At 44.1% G+C, this 17,500-nt stretch overlaps 1 protein-coding gene across 1 annotated transcript in view; it reads left to right on the forward strand.

Moving 5' to 3' along the window:
* The window catches only part of LOC119595220, a 70,674-nt gene that overhangs the window by 47,678 nt on the left and 5,496 nt on the right, over nt 1-17,500 (forward strand). Inside the window, 14 exon segments of the mRNA XM_037944385.1 lie at nt 94-200; nt 1,055-1,118; nt 2,357-2,549; nt 3,963-4,183; nt 4,776-4,905; nt 5,429-5,599; nt 6,495-6,611; nt 8,057-8,199; nt 10,374-10,485; nt 13,001-13,184; nt 13,461-13,590; nt 14,723-14,751; nt 14,754-14,902; nt 16,555-16,681. Coding sequence (XP_037800313.1) covers nt 94-200; nt 1,055-1,118; nt 2,357-2,549; nt 3,963-4,183; nt 4,776-4,905; nt 5,429-5,599; nt 6,495-6,611; nt 8,057-8,199; nt 10,374-10,485; nt 13,001-13,184; nt 13,461-13,590; nt 14,723-14,751; nt 14,754-14,902; nt 16,555-16,681 — 1,877 coding nt within the window.

Below are 17,500 nucleotides of genomic sequence, written 5' to 3' on the forward strand. Positions count from 1 at the left end.
ATGACGATGACGATGACGATGACGATGACGATGATGATGATGATGATGACGATGATGATGAACGAAAACTAATAAATAAACTGGTTTTCTAAGGTATTCAAAGAACCGCGGACGTGGGGAATGGCTGAAGGAACCTGTAACTCCTACGGCGCTTTCCTGACCAGCATAGGAAGCGCGGAGGAGCAAGGGTATTTGCAGAGGTGCGTTTCTGGTGTTTTTTTTTTTTTTTTTTTTTTTTTATTGGTGGGTTGTGTGTGTGTTTGTGTGTGTGTGTGTGTGGTGTGTGGTTGGTGTGTGTTTTTGTTGTGTGTGTGTGTGGTGTGTTGTTTTGTGTTGTGTGTGTGTGGGTTTGTTGTTTTGTTGTGTGTGTGTGTGTGGTTGTGGGTGTGTGTGTGGGGTGTTTGTGGTGGTTTTTTGGTCGGGGGGCGTGCGTGGTGTTGTTGCGTGGGTGTGTGTGTGTGTGGGGTGTGTGTGTGTGTTGTGCTCGTGGTGTGTGGGGTGGTGTTGTGTGTGGGTTGTGTGTGTTGTGTGTGTGTGTTGTGTGTGTGTGGGGGTGGTTGTTTTGTGTTTGTTTGTGTGGTTTTGTGTGGTGTGTTGGTGGTGTGTGGTTATTGCGTTGGGGTCTGTGTGTTTCATTTTTTTTAATCTCCTTTTGAACATTTGTTGTTTGTGGTAAATTGATTATAGAATGGATACAGAGGAGATGTTACACTTATGGATCATTAACACTGTTATCACCACCACCACTATCATTGCACCACCACCATCATCACTATCACCCTCACCCCTAAAACCCCCATCATACCCCCACCCTCACCCTCACTATCACCCTCACCCCCACCCTTACTATCACCCTCACCCCCCACCCTCACCCTCACCCTCACTATCACCCTTACTCATACCCCCACCACCACCCTCACCCTCACCCTTACTATCACCCTCACCCCCACTATCACCCCCACCCTCACTCTCACCTTCACCTCACCCTCACTATCACGATGAATATCACCCCCACCCTCGAATCTGACTCCCCACTCTCCTCCCTCGCCCGCAGCCTCCCCGGCATCGTCAGCATCAGCGGAGATTACCTCTCGATCTGGGTCGGTCTCCACTCGTTTGGGATTTTTTTGGGGGGGGGGGGGGGGGGGGGGGGGGGGGGGGGGGGAGGAAGGGGGGGAAAAAGGGGGGGGGGAGGGGGGGGAGGGGGGGGGGGGGGGGGGGGGGGGGGGGGGGGGGGGAGGAAGGGAGGGGGGAGGGGGAGAGGAGAGAGAGAGAGAGGAGAGAAAAGAAGAGGAGAGAGAGAGGTAAAGAGGGGAGAGTGAAAAGGGAGGATAGAGAGAGAGTAGAGGGGGAAAAAAGGGGGTTGAGAGAAGGGGAGAGAGAGAGATGAGGGGAGAGAGAGAGAAAAAGGAAGAGGGGAAAAAGGAGAAGAAAAGAGAGAGAAAAACCGAAAGTAAAGAAAAGAAAAAGAAAGAGAGAGGGGCGAAAAAGGGGAAAAAGAGTTGCATTCAGAAGAAACAAAAAAGAAACCAAAATTGACTAAACCCGTGCAAGTGCTAACCATCTCTCCCCCTCTCTCTCTCTTTTTTTCTCTCTCTCTCTCTTTTTTTCTCTCTCTCTCCCCTCTCTCTCTTTTTCCTTTCTCCTCTCTTTTTCTCTTTTTTCCCCTCTTTCTTTCTCTCTCTCTCTCCCCTCTTCTTTCTCTTTTTTTTTTTCTCTCTCTTTTCTTTTCTCTCTCTCTCTCTCTCTTTCCCTTCCTCTCTCTCTCTTCTCATTCCTTTCTTTCCTTTTTTTTTCTTTTCTCTCTTTTTCCCTTTTTCCCCCTTCTCTCTCTCCCTCCTTTTTTTTCTCTCTTCTCCCCCTTTCCTCTTTTTTTCTTCCTCTTTCTCTCTTTTTTTTTCTTTTTTTCTCTTTTCCCCCCCCCCCCCCCTTTCCTCTCCCTTCCCCCCCAAACCACACTCTGTCTCTCCCCCCCTTTTTTTATCAATCTCTCTCTTTTCTCCCCCCCTTTTTTCCCCCCCCCCCTTTTTTCACCCCCACTTTCCCCACTCTCTTTTTTTTGGCTTTCCCTTTCTTTCTCTCTTTTCTTCCCCCCCCCCCCATCCTTTTCCCCCCCTCCCTCTCTCTCCCACCCCCACCCCCTTCCCCTTCCCTCTCTCCCCTTCCCCTCCCTCTCCTCCCTTCCCTTCCCTCTCTCCCCTTCCCTTCCCTCCCTTCCCCTTCCCTTTTCCCTCCCTTCCCCTTCCCTCTCCCTCCCTTCCCCCCTTCCCTCTCTCCCCTTCCCCTTCCCTCTCCCTCCCTTCCCCTTCCCTCTCCCTCCCTTCCCCTTCCCTCTTACGTTCATGAATTCCTAACTCACTTTCCTCATTTCTCCTTCACAGGTTATTACTGGACAGATGGGTCAGCAATGGACTACGTCGACTGGGCAGTAGGTCAACCGGACAGCCATCTGGGGAGGGAAGGCTGCGTTCTGGTCGATAAAGTGACGTTCAAGATGTCAGATTCCGTCTGTGATACGTTCCAGCCGTTCATCTGCGAGGCGACGGAAGGTAAGTGGCTCTATGAGAGGTGGGGGTGGGTTGGGGGTGGGTTGGGGTGGGTAGGGTAGGGTGGGTTTGGATGGTGTGTCTATTTTTTTTTTTCTTTTTGTGTGTGTGTTTGAGTATATATTTATATATACATATATAATAATAATGATAATGATAATGATAATAATAATATTGATAATGATAATGATAATTTTATTAATAATAATAATAATAATAATAATAATAATAATGACAAACCATCCCAAAATACCCTTACAAATTCACCAACCAGCTAAAGCTCAGCCAATAATCTCCTTTCTACAGAGTCCATGATCATGGCCTTAACACACTAAGAATAACACTAATTCCTCCCTCCTCAAAAGAAAAAGAAAGAAAAGAGAAAAAAAAAACATCAAATGGATCACTACCCAAAAGATTCTGTAAGAATAAGATAAAGAAATTGAATAAAATAAATGAAATCGGTATATATAATATAAAAGATAAATAGAATAGATAAAATAAAACATTCACAAACATACAATAATAATACCCCCCCTCAAAAAAACAAACAAAAAACAAATATAGAATAAAAAAAAAAAATAAAAATAAAAAAGGGAGTTTAACACAGGTCTTGAAAATCCTAGTTGGCAACTTCCGAGCTAAGCCCTGCCTCTTTGTCTTTATTGTAAATATGAAATATTTCTGTTCTTTCTTGGTTTCGTTACTGATTTTTTTTTATACCTTTGTAAATAATGAACCTATTTCAAAGAAAATGCATTGAATAAAATATATAAAATATCGCACAGATTGATCCGGTCAAAAAGGGGGCGGAGCTAATGACGTCATAACGTTTTGCCAATGAGAGTGCTCTTGAGATATCAGATAGACACATAATTAATTTTATAACTTACTCGATATTATTATAATTACCTGAAGTAAAACAAAAAATTCTCCTCTTTCATACATGTTAACTAAGCGTTCCTTGCCATTAACAATCTTCCGAATATTTTTGGAAAAAAAGTCAATTTCATTATGGGATTCAACGGGTCTACACGGAGTGGAGCTACCTAGTTATACGTACCTTGCAAAAGGAAGACGAAGAAGAAGAAGAAGAAGAAGAAAGAGAAAAGACGAAAAAAAGAAAAAAAAACCCTCACCAACCAATCACAAACCTCGAACACCCATTAACCAACCAATCACAAACCTCGAACGCCCACTAATCAACCAATCACAAATCTCGAACGCCCACTCACCAACAATCACAAACCTCGAACGCCCACTCACCAACAATCACAAACCTCGAACGCCCACTCACCAACCAATCACAAACCTCGAACGCCCACTCACCAACCAATCACAAATCTCGAAAGCCCACTCAATCAGCCAATCACAAACCTCGAACACCCTCTCTTTCTCTCTCCCTCTCTCCAATAGGCACCATGCTGACGACCCAAGCCCCGCCCACCGAGACCCCGGATGTTCCCTGCGACGACGACAGCTCATGGCTCCTTTTCAACGACAACTGCTACAAGTTCATTTCCGAGGCTGACGAGCCGCCCCAGACGTGGTGGACGTCGCACAGGCTGTGTCGGGAGGAAGGGGGGGAGCTGGCGTCGATCCACACCTACGAGGAGAATTACTGGATCGTGTCGAAGGTGGGTTGGTGGGTGGGGTTAGGGGAGGGGGGGGGTTAGGTTGGGTTGATAGGTGGGCTGTGGGAGGGGGTTTGTTGGGGAAGATAGGGTTGGGAGGGGGATTGGAGGCGGATGTTAAGGCTGGGTGGGTTGCGAGGTAGGTTGGGGAAGGGTGAGTTGGGGTGGGCTACAGGCTAAGAGGAGAAGGGTGGGCTACAGGCTAAGAGGAGAAGGGTGGGCTACAGGCTAAGAGGAGAAGGGTGGGCTACAGGCTAAGAGGAGAAGGGTGGGCTACAGGCTAAGAGGAAGAAGGGGTGGGCTGGAGTGGAGTGGGTTAAGGGTGAAGATGGGAAAAAGGAGATATGAGGGCAAGGACGTGGGGGTGGGTGGAGGGTCGTTGCATGGAGATATATACATCGATAGATAATTAGATAGATAAACAGACAAGATCGATAGAGAAAATGACACCTCACTCATTCCACCCTACCCTACCTCCACCTACTTTATCTCTTTCTCCCTCTCCTTAACATCCCCTCCCCCTCTCAACTTTCCATCTACCTCCCATCTACTTCTCTTTTCTTGCCTCCCACCTTTAGCGTGTCTCCCCTCTCAGATCTACAACAAGACTGACCAGACGCTGTGGATCGGCGGGCGGTCCAAGCTCGACAGCAGCTACGAATGGCTGGATGGCTCCGTCTTCGACTTCATAAACTGGGCCGAGGGCGAACCGAACGACTTCTTGGGTAAGGATCCGGACGCGTGGAGACCAGGAGAGTGAATAGGAGTGGAATAGGATGTGGTGTGAGGTGTTTTGCTGTGGGAAAGAGTAATTGGTAATTAGGTTTTAAGCGCGAGCACACATACACGCACGCAAGGAAACACATGCACGTACACGTATATGTACACGTACACGTATACGTACACGTACACGTACCACGTACACGTACACGTACACGTATATGCACATGCACATGAACATGCACACGCACATGCACACGCACACGCACACGTACACGCACACACACACGCGCGCACACACACACACACACACACACACACACATACACACACACATACACACACACACACACACACACACACGCACACACAAACAAACACACAAACAAACACACAAAAAACTACACATCAAACTTACAAAAAAAAAAAAAATATATATATAATATAAAATAAAATACATCAAAAATCACTAACCGCTCTCCTTCTTTCCCACTCACCCTCCGCCCCTTTTTACCCCCTCCCCCCCAGACCAAGAAGACTGCATCGGCATGTACACACGCGCATCCGGGTACTGGAACGACCAGAACTGCGCCCACACCGAGGGTCGTATCTGCAAACGACCCCATCACGCCACGCTGCCTCCCGCGCAGACGACCGTCGCGCCCGATGGACACTGCCCGTCGGGTTGGATGCATGTCGGTGAGTTTGTTGGGGGTATGGTGGGGGTATGGTGGGGGGTATGGTGGGGGGTATGTGGGGGTATGTAGGCTGTATGGTAGGAGGTTATTAGGAGTCGTGCTCTGGGTAAAGTTGATTAATATATGTATATATATCAATAATGTCTATGGATAGATATATAAATACATCTGTCTATCTATCTATATATATACATATATATATATATATATATATATATATATATACATACATATATATATATATATATATATATATATATATATATATATATATACACACATATATACACATTAGTGATTATCTTTTTATAATTTTCTATAATTCTTGATGCGTGTAATAATTTTCTTTGTCAAATGAAGATATCGATATCTATTTATTTATTTATCTATCTATTTATCTGTTTATCCCTCCATCTCTCTATCTACCTATCCCTCTATTTCTATTTATCTATCTACCTATATATCTATCTATCTACCTATATATTTCTATCTACATACCTACCTATCTATCTTTCTACTCGTCTATATATCTATCTATCCCTCTATCTGCCTACTCATCTATCTATCTCTCTATCTACCTATCTATCTACCTACCCGTCTATATATCTATCTATCTCTGTATCTACCTTCCCATCTATCTATCAATTTATCTATCTATCAATCTAACTATCCACCTTCCCATCTATCTATCTATCGATTTATCTATCTCTCTATCTCTCTATCCACCTTCCCATTTATCTATCAATTTATCATCAATCTATCTATATATCTATCAATCTATCAATTTATCAATCAATCAATCTATCTATCAATCATATCTATCTATCAATCTATCTATCTATCAATCTATCTATCAATTTATCTATCTATCAATCTATCTATCTTCCTCTCTGAAGGCTCGAAATGCTTCAAGTACTTTACGCAGAGACTCACCTTCGACGACGCGAGAACAGCTTGCCAAGCCCAGGGGTCAGACGTGGATATGATCAGTGTTCATTCCTCCAGTGAACAAGGTAATTGTCCGTGGCTGTTCACTAGTTGTTCGTTTGTTCATGGAGGATTTCGTTCAGCTAGTTGTTCATGACTTTTTTTTTTTTTTTTAGGGGGGGGGGGTTAAGTTTGATAAATTTTGATTGATTGAGATTTTTTTTTTTTTTTTTTTTTTTTTTTTTTTTTTTTTTAAGAAAATGTAAGAGGGGTGTTTTAATGATTAAGATTTTTTTTTGTTTTGTTTTTTCTCTATAATTTTCCGCATATTGTTCATTGTTATCCTCTTTGTCAAGTTCATCATCATCATCATCATCATCATTCATCATCATCATCATCATCATCATCATCATCATCATCATCATTATCATCATCATCATCATCATCATCATCATCATCACCACCACCATCACCATCACCCCTCCCCACCTTATCGCTGACCCCCACCCCTCTCCTTCCCCCACCACGACGCACCCTCACTCTCTCCGACCCTACTCATCCTCTCCCCCCCAACACCACTAAGCTCACACATCGTCTCTCCCCCACCCCCACTGTGCAATCTCTCCCCCACCACCACCAATACCTCCCAACCACACTAACTCTACCTCCAACACCACAAACTCCTCTCCCTCACTAGCACTAACCCCACCCTCTCTCTCCCTCATCTCTCTCCTTCACTTCCACATCCCTCACACCCCCAATAACTCCAGCCCTTATCACCACAAACCCCTCTCTTCCCCACTCTCATCACCGCCCACCCCATCACCAACACAATCCCAACACCACCACCCCCATCACCCTCACTCCCCTAGCTCCCACACTCCCCTCCTCCCCTCACCCCCACCACCTCCTCCCCACCCAACCAACCAACCACTCACCCCTCCCCACCCTCCCTCCCCACCACTCACCCCTTCGCCTCTTTCCCCCAGCGCACCTCCCCACCCTCACACCCCACCATCCCTCCTCCCCACCCCCATACCCCACCACCCCTCCCTACCCTCCCCACCCCACCAACCCCTCCCCACCTTCCCCACTCTCCCACCCCTCCCCACTCTCCCCACCCCTTCCCACCACTCACCCCTTTCCCTCTTTCCCCCAGCGCACCTCCCCACCCTCACACCCCCACCCCTCCCTACTCTCCAACCCCTCCCAACGCTCCCGCCCCGCCACTCCTCCCCACCCCTCCCCACCCTCCCACCCCACTACCCTCTCCACCCCACTCCCCCCCCCCCCCCACCCTCCCACCCCACTAACTCCTCCCTACCATCACCCTTTCCCTCTTTCCCCAGCGCACCTCCCACCCTCACACCCCCACCCCTCCCTACTCTCCACCCTCCAACGCTCCCGCCCCGCACTCCTCCCACCCTCCACCCTCCCACCCTCCCACCCCACTAACCCCTCCCCCTCTCCACTCACCCCTCCCCACCACTCACCCCTTCCCACCACTCACCCCTTCCCCTCTTTCCCGCAGCGCACCTCACAACCGCCCTGGGCCAGATGCAGGTCAACACGTGGCTGGGCATGCGGAACGAGAGAGGTTTCCACTGGGTCGACCAGACCGCCGTCACCTACACCAACTGGGCGCCGGGAGAGCCGAATGGACACTACTATGGGGTGAGAAATAGGGATACGGTTGCGTCCGGGGTTTGGGGGTGGGGGGTTGTTAAGGGCGGGGGGTGGGGAGGGAGGGCGGGGAGGGAGGGAGGGCGGGGGGTCGTGGGGTTGGTAGGGGTGTTTGTGTAGGATTTTGTATATTTATGTATATGTATATATGTGTGTGTGTGTGTGTGTGTGTGTGTGTGTGTGTGTGTGTGTGTGTGTGTGTGTGTGTGTGTGTGTGCGTGTGTGTGTACACACAGATATATATATATATAATATATATGATAGATAGATAAATAGGTAGATAGATAGATAGATAAATATTAGTATAGATAGGTATGTAGATATATTATAAACAGGTACATAAATAGATTGATAACGAGAGAGAATGAGTGCGTGAGTGAGTGAGTGAGTGTGTGTATGTGTGTGTGAGAGTGAATGAGTGAGAGAGAGAGAGAGAGATGGTGAGAGAGAGAGATGAAGAGAATGAGAGATGGAGAGAGAGAGAGAGAGAGAGAGAGAGAGAGAGAGAGAGAGAGAGAGAGAGAGAGAGAGAGAGAGAATAAGAAAAAGAGAGAGTGAAAGAGAGAGAAAAAAAGAAAGGGAAAGAGAGAGAGAAAAAGTATGAGAAAGAGAAAAAGAAAAAGATAAAGAAAAAAAAAGAAAGAGTAGAGAAAATAAGAATGAGTGAAAAAAAATAAACAGAGAGAAGAAAAGAGACCGAGAAAGAGAAAAAAAGAGAAAATAAGAAAAAATTTAAAAAAGAATGAAAGAGAAAGAATAAGATAGAGAAGAAAGGAGAAAACTATTCCATCCTCTATAACAACCCCGACAGATATTATAAAGAGATACGTATTAATGATAAATGTTACTCTTTCTAGGACTACACACAAACGCCTTATACAATAGGTTAATGTAATCAAAGTGTCTTAGATGATATATGATCAAATTGAAGTCTCTGCGTTTACTTTTTAGTGTTATTAATATCAAAAGCGTCGATGATGATAGGTGATTGTTATTATTAGTGTTGTAGTTATTATTATTCTTATTTTACTTTTTATTATTATTATTATTATTATTATTATTATTATTATTATTATTATTATTATTATTATTGTTATTACCAATCTTCTTCTCCTGCTTCTTCTTATATTATTGATATTATTATTATTTCTATTATTATTATTATTGTTATTATCATTATTATTATTATCATTATTATTATTATTAATATTATTATTATTGTTATTATTATTATCATTATTATTATTATTATTATTATTATTATTATTATTATTATTATTCTCATTATTATTATTATTATTATTATCATCATTATTATTATTCTATTATTATTATTATTATTATTATTATTATTATTATTATTATTATTAGTGACAGTAGTTGTAGTATTAGTAATATTGTTCCTTTTATCGTCATCATCCTCATTGTTGTTATAATCATTAATGTTATTAACATCACTTATATTCTTGAATTACTTTCCTCTTTCATGTTATAAATAATTATTTGTTTTTGTTTTCGATTTTCTCTTTGTTTTGTTGCTTCGAATTTCATGGGATGATTTGATTGAAAAGGGAATTAAAATTTTCGTGGTAAAGTTCTTATGTGATATTTCTGTGTCATTTCGTTAATAAGATTTTGTTTTTGTTTTTTGTTTTTTGTGCAGGTGATTTCTTGTGTTCTATGTTCCTTTCATTTGTATACATACATACATATGTGCACCCACACCTACACACACACACACACACACACACACACACACACACACACACACACACACACACACACACACACACCACACACACCCCCCACACACACACACACACACACACACACACACACACCACACACACACACACACACTCATACACACACACACACTTACACAAAAACACACACACACACACACACACACACACACACACACACACACACACACACACACACACACACACACACACATACACACACACACACTTACACCCCCCCACCTCCCCTCCCCCCCCCACCCACCCACCCAACCACACACACACACCTACCCACCCATCCCCCACCCACACCTACACCCACAAACCCCCACTCAGAACCCTCCCCCCCACACACACACACAACATAGAACCCACTCATCACACGCCCATCACGCCCATTTCCTCTTTTTCTCTCTGAAGTCCTGGGGCCCCGGAGAAGACTGCGTGGAGATGCTCACCCACAACCGCGCCGGACAGTGGAACGACGCGAACTGCCTCATCCGCCACGCGTACATTTGCCAGAGGAATATGGGTGGGTGGAGAGAGAGATGGGGGGGGGGGGGGGGGAATATGGGGGATGGTGGAGAGAGAGGGGGGGACGGGGGGAAAGGGAGGGGGATAAGGGAGGGGAAATGGAAGGGGGGTATGGGTGGGTGGAGAGAGGAGGGGAAGGGAAGGAGGAGTAAGGGAGGGGAGGTATGGGGGATGGTGAAGAGAGGAGGGGAAGGGAGGGGGGGAAGGGAGGGGGTATGGGGGATGGTGGTGGAGGGGGTATGGGAGGTTGGGAGGGAGGAAGGGATGGGGAGAAGGGGGATAGTGGGAGTGAGGGATGGGGAAAGAGGGGATGGGAGAGGATGGTGGGCGGGAGGAAGGGAGGGGAGAGGGAAGGAAGGGAGGAGGAGGCTTAAGAAGGAGGGGAAGGGTGGGAGAAGGGATGGGAGAGGATTAAGGGGGGGAGGGAGGAGACTAGAGGGGTAGAGGGGGAGGTAGGGGAAGGGAGAGGGGAGGGTGGGAGGAAGTAGGAGTAGGAATAAGGGAGGAGAAGGGGTGGGGAAGGGGAAGAGAGGGAGTGTGGGGGAAGGTGGGGAGGGAGGGAGAGGGGAGGTTGTTGGTGGGAGGGTTGTGGGAGGGTGGTATGTGATGGCATGTGAGGGCCTTACCTGCTCTGCTTTTTTTTCGAAAACCGCATTTATTATTATATTTTTTATTATTGTTATTTGCTTCATTTTTTTCAGGCATGTGTTTGTCTTTGTATTTCTGTTTTGCTCGATTTTTTTTTGCATGTTCTGATTGTTTGTGTCTTGCTTCTGTCGCTTCAGTACCTATATCTATCTATCTATCTATCTATCTATCTATCTATCTATATATATATATATATATCCATGTAAATTTATCTCTATCTGTATTTCTCTCAGCATTATCAGAAAATAAGATCTTATCCTCATACTTATCCTCACTCACACTCGCTTGCTTTGCTGACAATCCTCAAATCATTTCTTTTTCTTCATACGTATCCTCACTTTCCTTATTATTCTCACTATTCTCATTATCCTCACTTTCCTTATTATTCTCACTATCCTCCTTATCCTCACTCTCCTCATTATCCTCACTCATTATCCTCAATATCTTCATTATCCTCAATATCCTCCCTATCCTCATTCTCCTCACTATCCTCACTATCCTCACTCTCACTATCCTCATTATCCTCACTGTCCTCTCTCACTCGCTTGCTTCACCACCTCGAACAGGAGGATTGCGTTGAAGCCTATAGCAACGACGGCGCTTGGAATGACGTGTCTTGCAGTAACCTGAACGCCTATGTTTGCATGAAGAAGCAAGGTAGGTGCTTGATTCCGTGCTTGCTGAAGGTTGGTGTGGCTGCGTGCATGGGTTTGTGCGTGGAATAGCTTGCATTGGATATATGTATCTGTATGTATTTATGTACAAGTATGTGGATGTATACAATTTCATTATATATGTATACCTATACCTACACTTTACAGACACGCTCACACACACGTACAAGCACACGCACAAGGACACGCAAATGCACACGCACACGTACACACATCTAGCATGATTTTCACACATTATTACTAAGTCAGCTAAAAAGGAATTATTGTTTATAGAAATAAAGTATAAATTTATTGAAACAAATAAAAAATACCACATAAGATTAGTTAGATTATATAAGAAAAAGAAAAACATAAAATAAAAAGTTTGTTTAAAAAATTGTTATATTTTTCTCTCCTCTTCTCCGTTTCTTCTACGCTATCCCCAATTCTATCCATGTTTCTCCTCTTCCTCTCCACTTCCCTGCTTTCTTACATTACTTTTCACTTTTCTCCTTCTCCTCTCTTTCCTTCCACTCTCTCTCTTTTCTTCTTCTCTCCTCGTCATTTTCTCTCGCTCTCCTTTCTCCCTTCATGTCATACTTTCCTCTCTACCTTTCATCTCTTTTCTTTTCTCTCTCCGTTTCCCACATCTCTTCTTCTCTCTTCTCCACTTCTCCGCTTTCCTTTATTCCTCGTCTTCCCACTTCCATTCTACTTTTTCTCTCCACTTCCTATTTCTCATCTCTATTCTCCAATTTCCTCTCTCTTATCTCTCCCTCGTCTTCTCACTGCTCTCCCTTTCCCCTCTCCACTTCTCCCTTCTCCTCTCCTGTTTTCCCGTCTCCTCTCTCCCTCCCCTTCGCACTTTCCGATTCTCTTCTCCATTGCTTCCCTCCCCCTTGCCTGTACCTCCTCTTCTCTCTACTTTTCCCCTCCCGCTCACCACTTTCTCCCCTCACACCACTCATTTCCCCTCTCATTTCCCTCTTTCTCTCCCTTGCCACTTCCCCTTTCCGCCCTCTCCCTCACCACTTCCCCCCCTCTTACACCACTCATTTCCCCTCACTTCCTATTTTCTCCCCCCCTCTCCCCTCTCCCTCACCACTTCCCCCCCTATATTTTCCCTCTCATTTCCCCTCGCCTCCTCTTTTCTCCCCTTTCTTCGCCTCCTTGCACCCCTCCTTTTCCCCTGTCTTATAAAAAACTCGACAGACCCGAGTATAGGCACTCACAGCCCGCCGCCCTCATGTGCGCCCCCACTCGACAGCTATTTGAACTACAGCGGATCGTGTTACAAACTTGTTTCAACTCCTACTTCCTGGCAGGTAAGATTATGTTTTGTAAATATTGTTTTTAATTTCAATTTCTTGGCAATATGTTTTTGCAGGATTTTTTTGTGAAATGTTTATTTATATATTTATTAATTTTTTTTTTCTAATATATTATCATATGTAGCTTTTATTTTGTAGTCTTGTTTTTTTTTTTTTTTTTTTTTTTTTTTTTTTTTTTTACTTTAATCCGAAATATATATTTTTCCCTTTCTCTCTCTTGCTATTCTATCCCATAAACATACTTCCCCTTTATCGTATCATTATATCTTTAATTTTTTTTTATTTCAATAAAAAATCCAAAAATTCCCCCCCCTTCCCCCCCACCCCCCTTCCCCCCAAAGGGCCAACCTTTGCGGGGGCGAGGGCGCGCACCTGGCCTCCGTTCAACACGTGTCCGAACAGTCCTTCCTGTGGGTGCTGGCGCTGGACACGGGCGTTGAGGACACGTGGATCGGGCTCAATAATCTCAAGGTAGCGTTTCCTCTTTATTGGGTTGTGTGCTTTTCCCTTTTTGCTTTCGCTTCCTCTGCGTCTTCTGTACTATTTCTGATTCTTTTTTTTTTATGTTTCCTTATCTTCCTTATATATTTTTTTTTTTTTTGTGTTCTTACTTTTTCTTTCTTTTCTTCTTCTTTTTATTCATTCATTTATTTATTTTTTTACTTTTTTTTTGCCCCTTTTCCCTTTTTTTTCCCTTTTATTTCCCCCCCCCTTTGTCCTTCTTCTTTATTATTAAAATTTTCCCAACCCCCCCCCCCCCCTTTTTTCCCCTCCTCCCCCCCCCCCCCCCCCCTCCTCCCCTCCCCCTTTCCTCCCTCCTCCCCCCCCCTCCCTCCTCCTCCTTCCCCCCTCCCCCTCTCCCCCTTCCCCCCCTTTCCCCCCTCCTCCCCCTCCTTTCTCCTCCTCCTCCTCCTCTCCTCCCCCTCCCCTCTCCTCCCCCCTCCTCCCTCCTCCCCTTCCCCCTCCTCCTCCTCCTCCCCCCTTTCCCCTCCTTTTCCCCCTTCTCCCCCTCCCCCCTATTCCCCTTCCCCTCCTCCTCCTCCTCCTCCCCCCCCTCCCCCCTCCTTCCTCCCCTTTTTTTTTTTTTTTTTTTCTACCCCCCCTTTTTTTCCCCTTTTCCTATCCCCTTTTTTTCCCCCCCCCCCCCCCCCCTTTTTTTTTTCCCCCCCCCCTTTTCCCCCCCCCCCCTTTTTTTCCTCCCCTTTTTTCCTCCCCCCCCTTCCCCCTTTTTCCCCCCTTCTCCTTTTTTTTCCCCCCCCCCCCCCCCCCCTTTCCCCCTTCCTCACCTTATTTTTTTTTATTAATTGTTTTATTTTTTTTTTTTATTTTTTTTTTTTTTTTTAGGTTTTTTATTAGTTTTTTTTTTTAGTATTAGTATTTTATTTTTATTGTTTTTTTGGTTTTATTTTAATTTTCATTATCTTATCATTTCATTTTTATTTTTATTTTTTTATTTTTATTATTATTTTATTTTTATTTTTTTTTTATTTTTAAATTTTTATTAAATATTATCACAACCCCGTTCCCTTTCCCCCCACAACAACAACAACAAAAAGACTTACCCCTCCCTCCCCCTCTTTTTTCTCCCCCCCCTTCTCAAAAGGACAAAGTACAGTTCCTTTTGGGCCACGAGTGGGCCCCCATTACCGAACTGGGCCCAAGAATGAACCGAACTCCAACCAGACGGACCACAACTGCGTCAGGTTGAGTGCCGCCACAGAGGGGTCGTGGTACAGCGAGCTCTGTACTGAAAAGAAGCCTTACGTCTGCAAGCATAAGGATGGTAAGGGGTATGGGGACGAGGGAGGGAGGGGAGGGAGATGGGGGTGGTAAAGAAGGTGGGGGATGGGTGGGGAGAATCGCTGACATGGTGGTAAAGAGGGTGGGGGATGGGTGGGGAGAAACGATGATATGATGATAAAGAAGGTGCAGAATAGGTAAGGATGATAAAGATGATGATAAAGAGAGTGAGGGCAGAGTGAGGAGCAACGGAAATGTGATAAAGAAAGGAAGGGATAGGTGAGAAGAAACATAGATGAAAAAGCTTAGGGATAGGGCGTTGATAGAGCTGTGTTCTGATAACAGATTTTACGTTTGCAAGCACGAGGAGGGTTAAGGATTATGGGGAGGAATAATTAATTTAGTTTGATTCCATTTGTTACAATGGATATTCTTGGTGTGACATACTGTCCGTTTTATTTTGCTTCTAAATTATCCCCTGTGTGCAAGGAATGGCCGGGGTTTCCATCCACTGGCGGCGAGGGATTTAAACGCAGGTGAGCAAGAACGCCGATATGATAATGAGAATGAGGGATAGGTTTTTACATAGCGAGCAGTGTTCTGTGAAAGAGGCTGTATGTCTGTAAATACAAGGGTGGTTGGCTGTGAAGTTAAGAATTTAAAAAAAGGTTATGGCATAGCGAGCAAAAATATGAGGAGTTATATATCTACAAGCATAAGGACGGTGAGGTTATGAGGATAAAGACAGACATAATAAAAAGGTTTCTGAATAGCGAATGATTCTGTCAAGAGGCTATGAGTTTGTAAGGATGAAGATGTTATGTTATGTGTAGGATTCATGCTGAACAAATTGTACATAAAATAACGAAGGGAAGAATAAGAAAACACACGAATATGAGTAGATACACGGATGAAAAGAATGAGCAGTATTCTCAGAAGTGGCTATGTATATAGGCATAAGTTACTAGGTTAGAAAACGAAACACTGATAAAAGGTAGTGGTCAAGAGGGCACTGTTTTGACAAAAAGGTCATATGTCGTTAATTATGATATAATAAAGCAGTGGGTTTTGAAATGAAACACATCTATAGTGATAAAGCTGGAAGTAGTCATAGCACTCCCGAAAGTGTTCCGAATTTATTAAACGAAAGACAGACATGGTAAGGATTAAAAAAAAAGTACAGTGTCATAACACAGCGAAAAGCGTTCTGAAATTATGAAACGAAAGACAGACAGATAATAAAACTTAAAAGCTAAGTACAGCGGGCATTGTTCCAGAAAAGACCATATGTCTGCAAGTACAGGAATGGTAAGTTAATATAATGATAGTTTATATTATGGTATCAGGTATCAAGATACGCTTATTCGTATGGTAGGTGCATCTTTGATGATAATAATCGTAATAATAGTGGTATTTATGATTAGTGACAATAGATGATGATACAGTCCTATATCGTAACGGTTTATAATATCATCAAAACGAAAACTCTAATAAAATGGAAACATCATAAGAACAATGACAATAGTAACAACGATTACATTATAAACAAGAAAGCCAATGAAGATAACAATAACTGAAATATTAAATCAACAAAAACACACCAGCGCTTTAAAACCGCACGCCATTTGCCATCAATTAACGCCATCACGAACGCATTCAAACACCCTGTCCTCTCCCCGCCCCTCCCCCTATCAGGTCCCGTGCCCACCCCCGACCCCCCAGCCACGGGGCGGTGTCCGGATGAACGCTGGCTCAACCTTGGCGGCGGCTTCTGCTACCTCGTCATCGAATCTGCTAAGCCGTGGAATGAGGCGAATATGAGGTGAGTTTCGTATTATTTTTGTTTATTCTGTCTGACAGTTCGTTTATTTATCTAGCTGTATTGCTGACTGATTATCTATCTGTCTGTCTATCTATTGTCATGATTTTTTTTTACTACTCTCTCTCTCTCTCTCTCTCTCTCTCTCTCTCTCTCTCTCTCTCTCTCTCTCTCTCTCTCTTTCTCCTTCTCCCATTTTTTTCTCTTTCTCTCCTTCTCTCTCCCTCTCACTTTTTTTCTCTCTCCCTTTCTTCTTTTCTTTTTCTCTTTCTCTCCCTCTTTTTCTCCCCCCCCCTCTCTCTCTCTCTCTCTCTCTCTCTCTCTCTCTCTCGGGAAGGAAATCGGGAAATAAAAATAAATTTAAATAGAACATTAAAAGATAATATAAATTCCAAAAGAGAAGACGAAGAGATAGCGAAAGAGAAAAAGAGGGAGAAAGAGAATAAGCAAGAGAGGGAGAGGGAGAAAGAGAATAAGCAAGAGAGGGAGAGGGAGAAAGAGAATAAGCAAGAGAGGGAGAGGGAGAAAAAAGGAGAAAGATAGAAAGAAAAAAAGCAAGAGAAAGAAAAAAGAAAAAAAAGAGGAAAAAAGGGAAGTTAGAGAAAGACGAAGGGAGAAAGAGAGAAAGAAAAAAGGGTAAGGATAAAGATAAAGAGAGAGAGAGAGGAGAGAGAGAGAAGAGAGAGAGAAAAAGAGAAGAGAGAGAGAAGAGATAGATAGATAGAGAGAAGAGAGATAGATAGATAGATAAAAGATAGATAGGAAGAAGAGAAGAGAGATGAGAGAGAGGATGAGAGAGATAGGAGAAGTGAGAGAGACAGA

The sequence above is a fragment of the Penaeus monodon genome, chromosome 35, assembly GCF_015228065.2.
Source record: "Penaeus monodon isolate SGIC_2016 chromosome 35, NSTDA_Pmon_1, whole genome shotgun sequence".
NCBI classification, from domain to species: Eukaryota; Metazoa; Arthropoda; class Malacostraca; order Decapoda; family Penaeidae; genus Penaeus; species Penaeus monodon.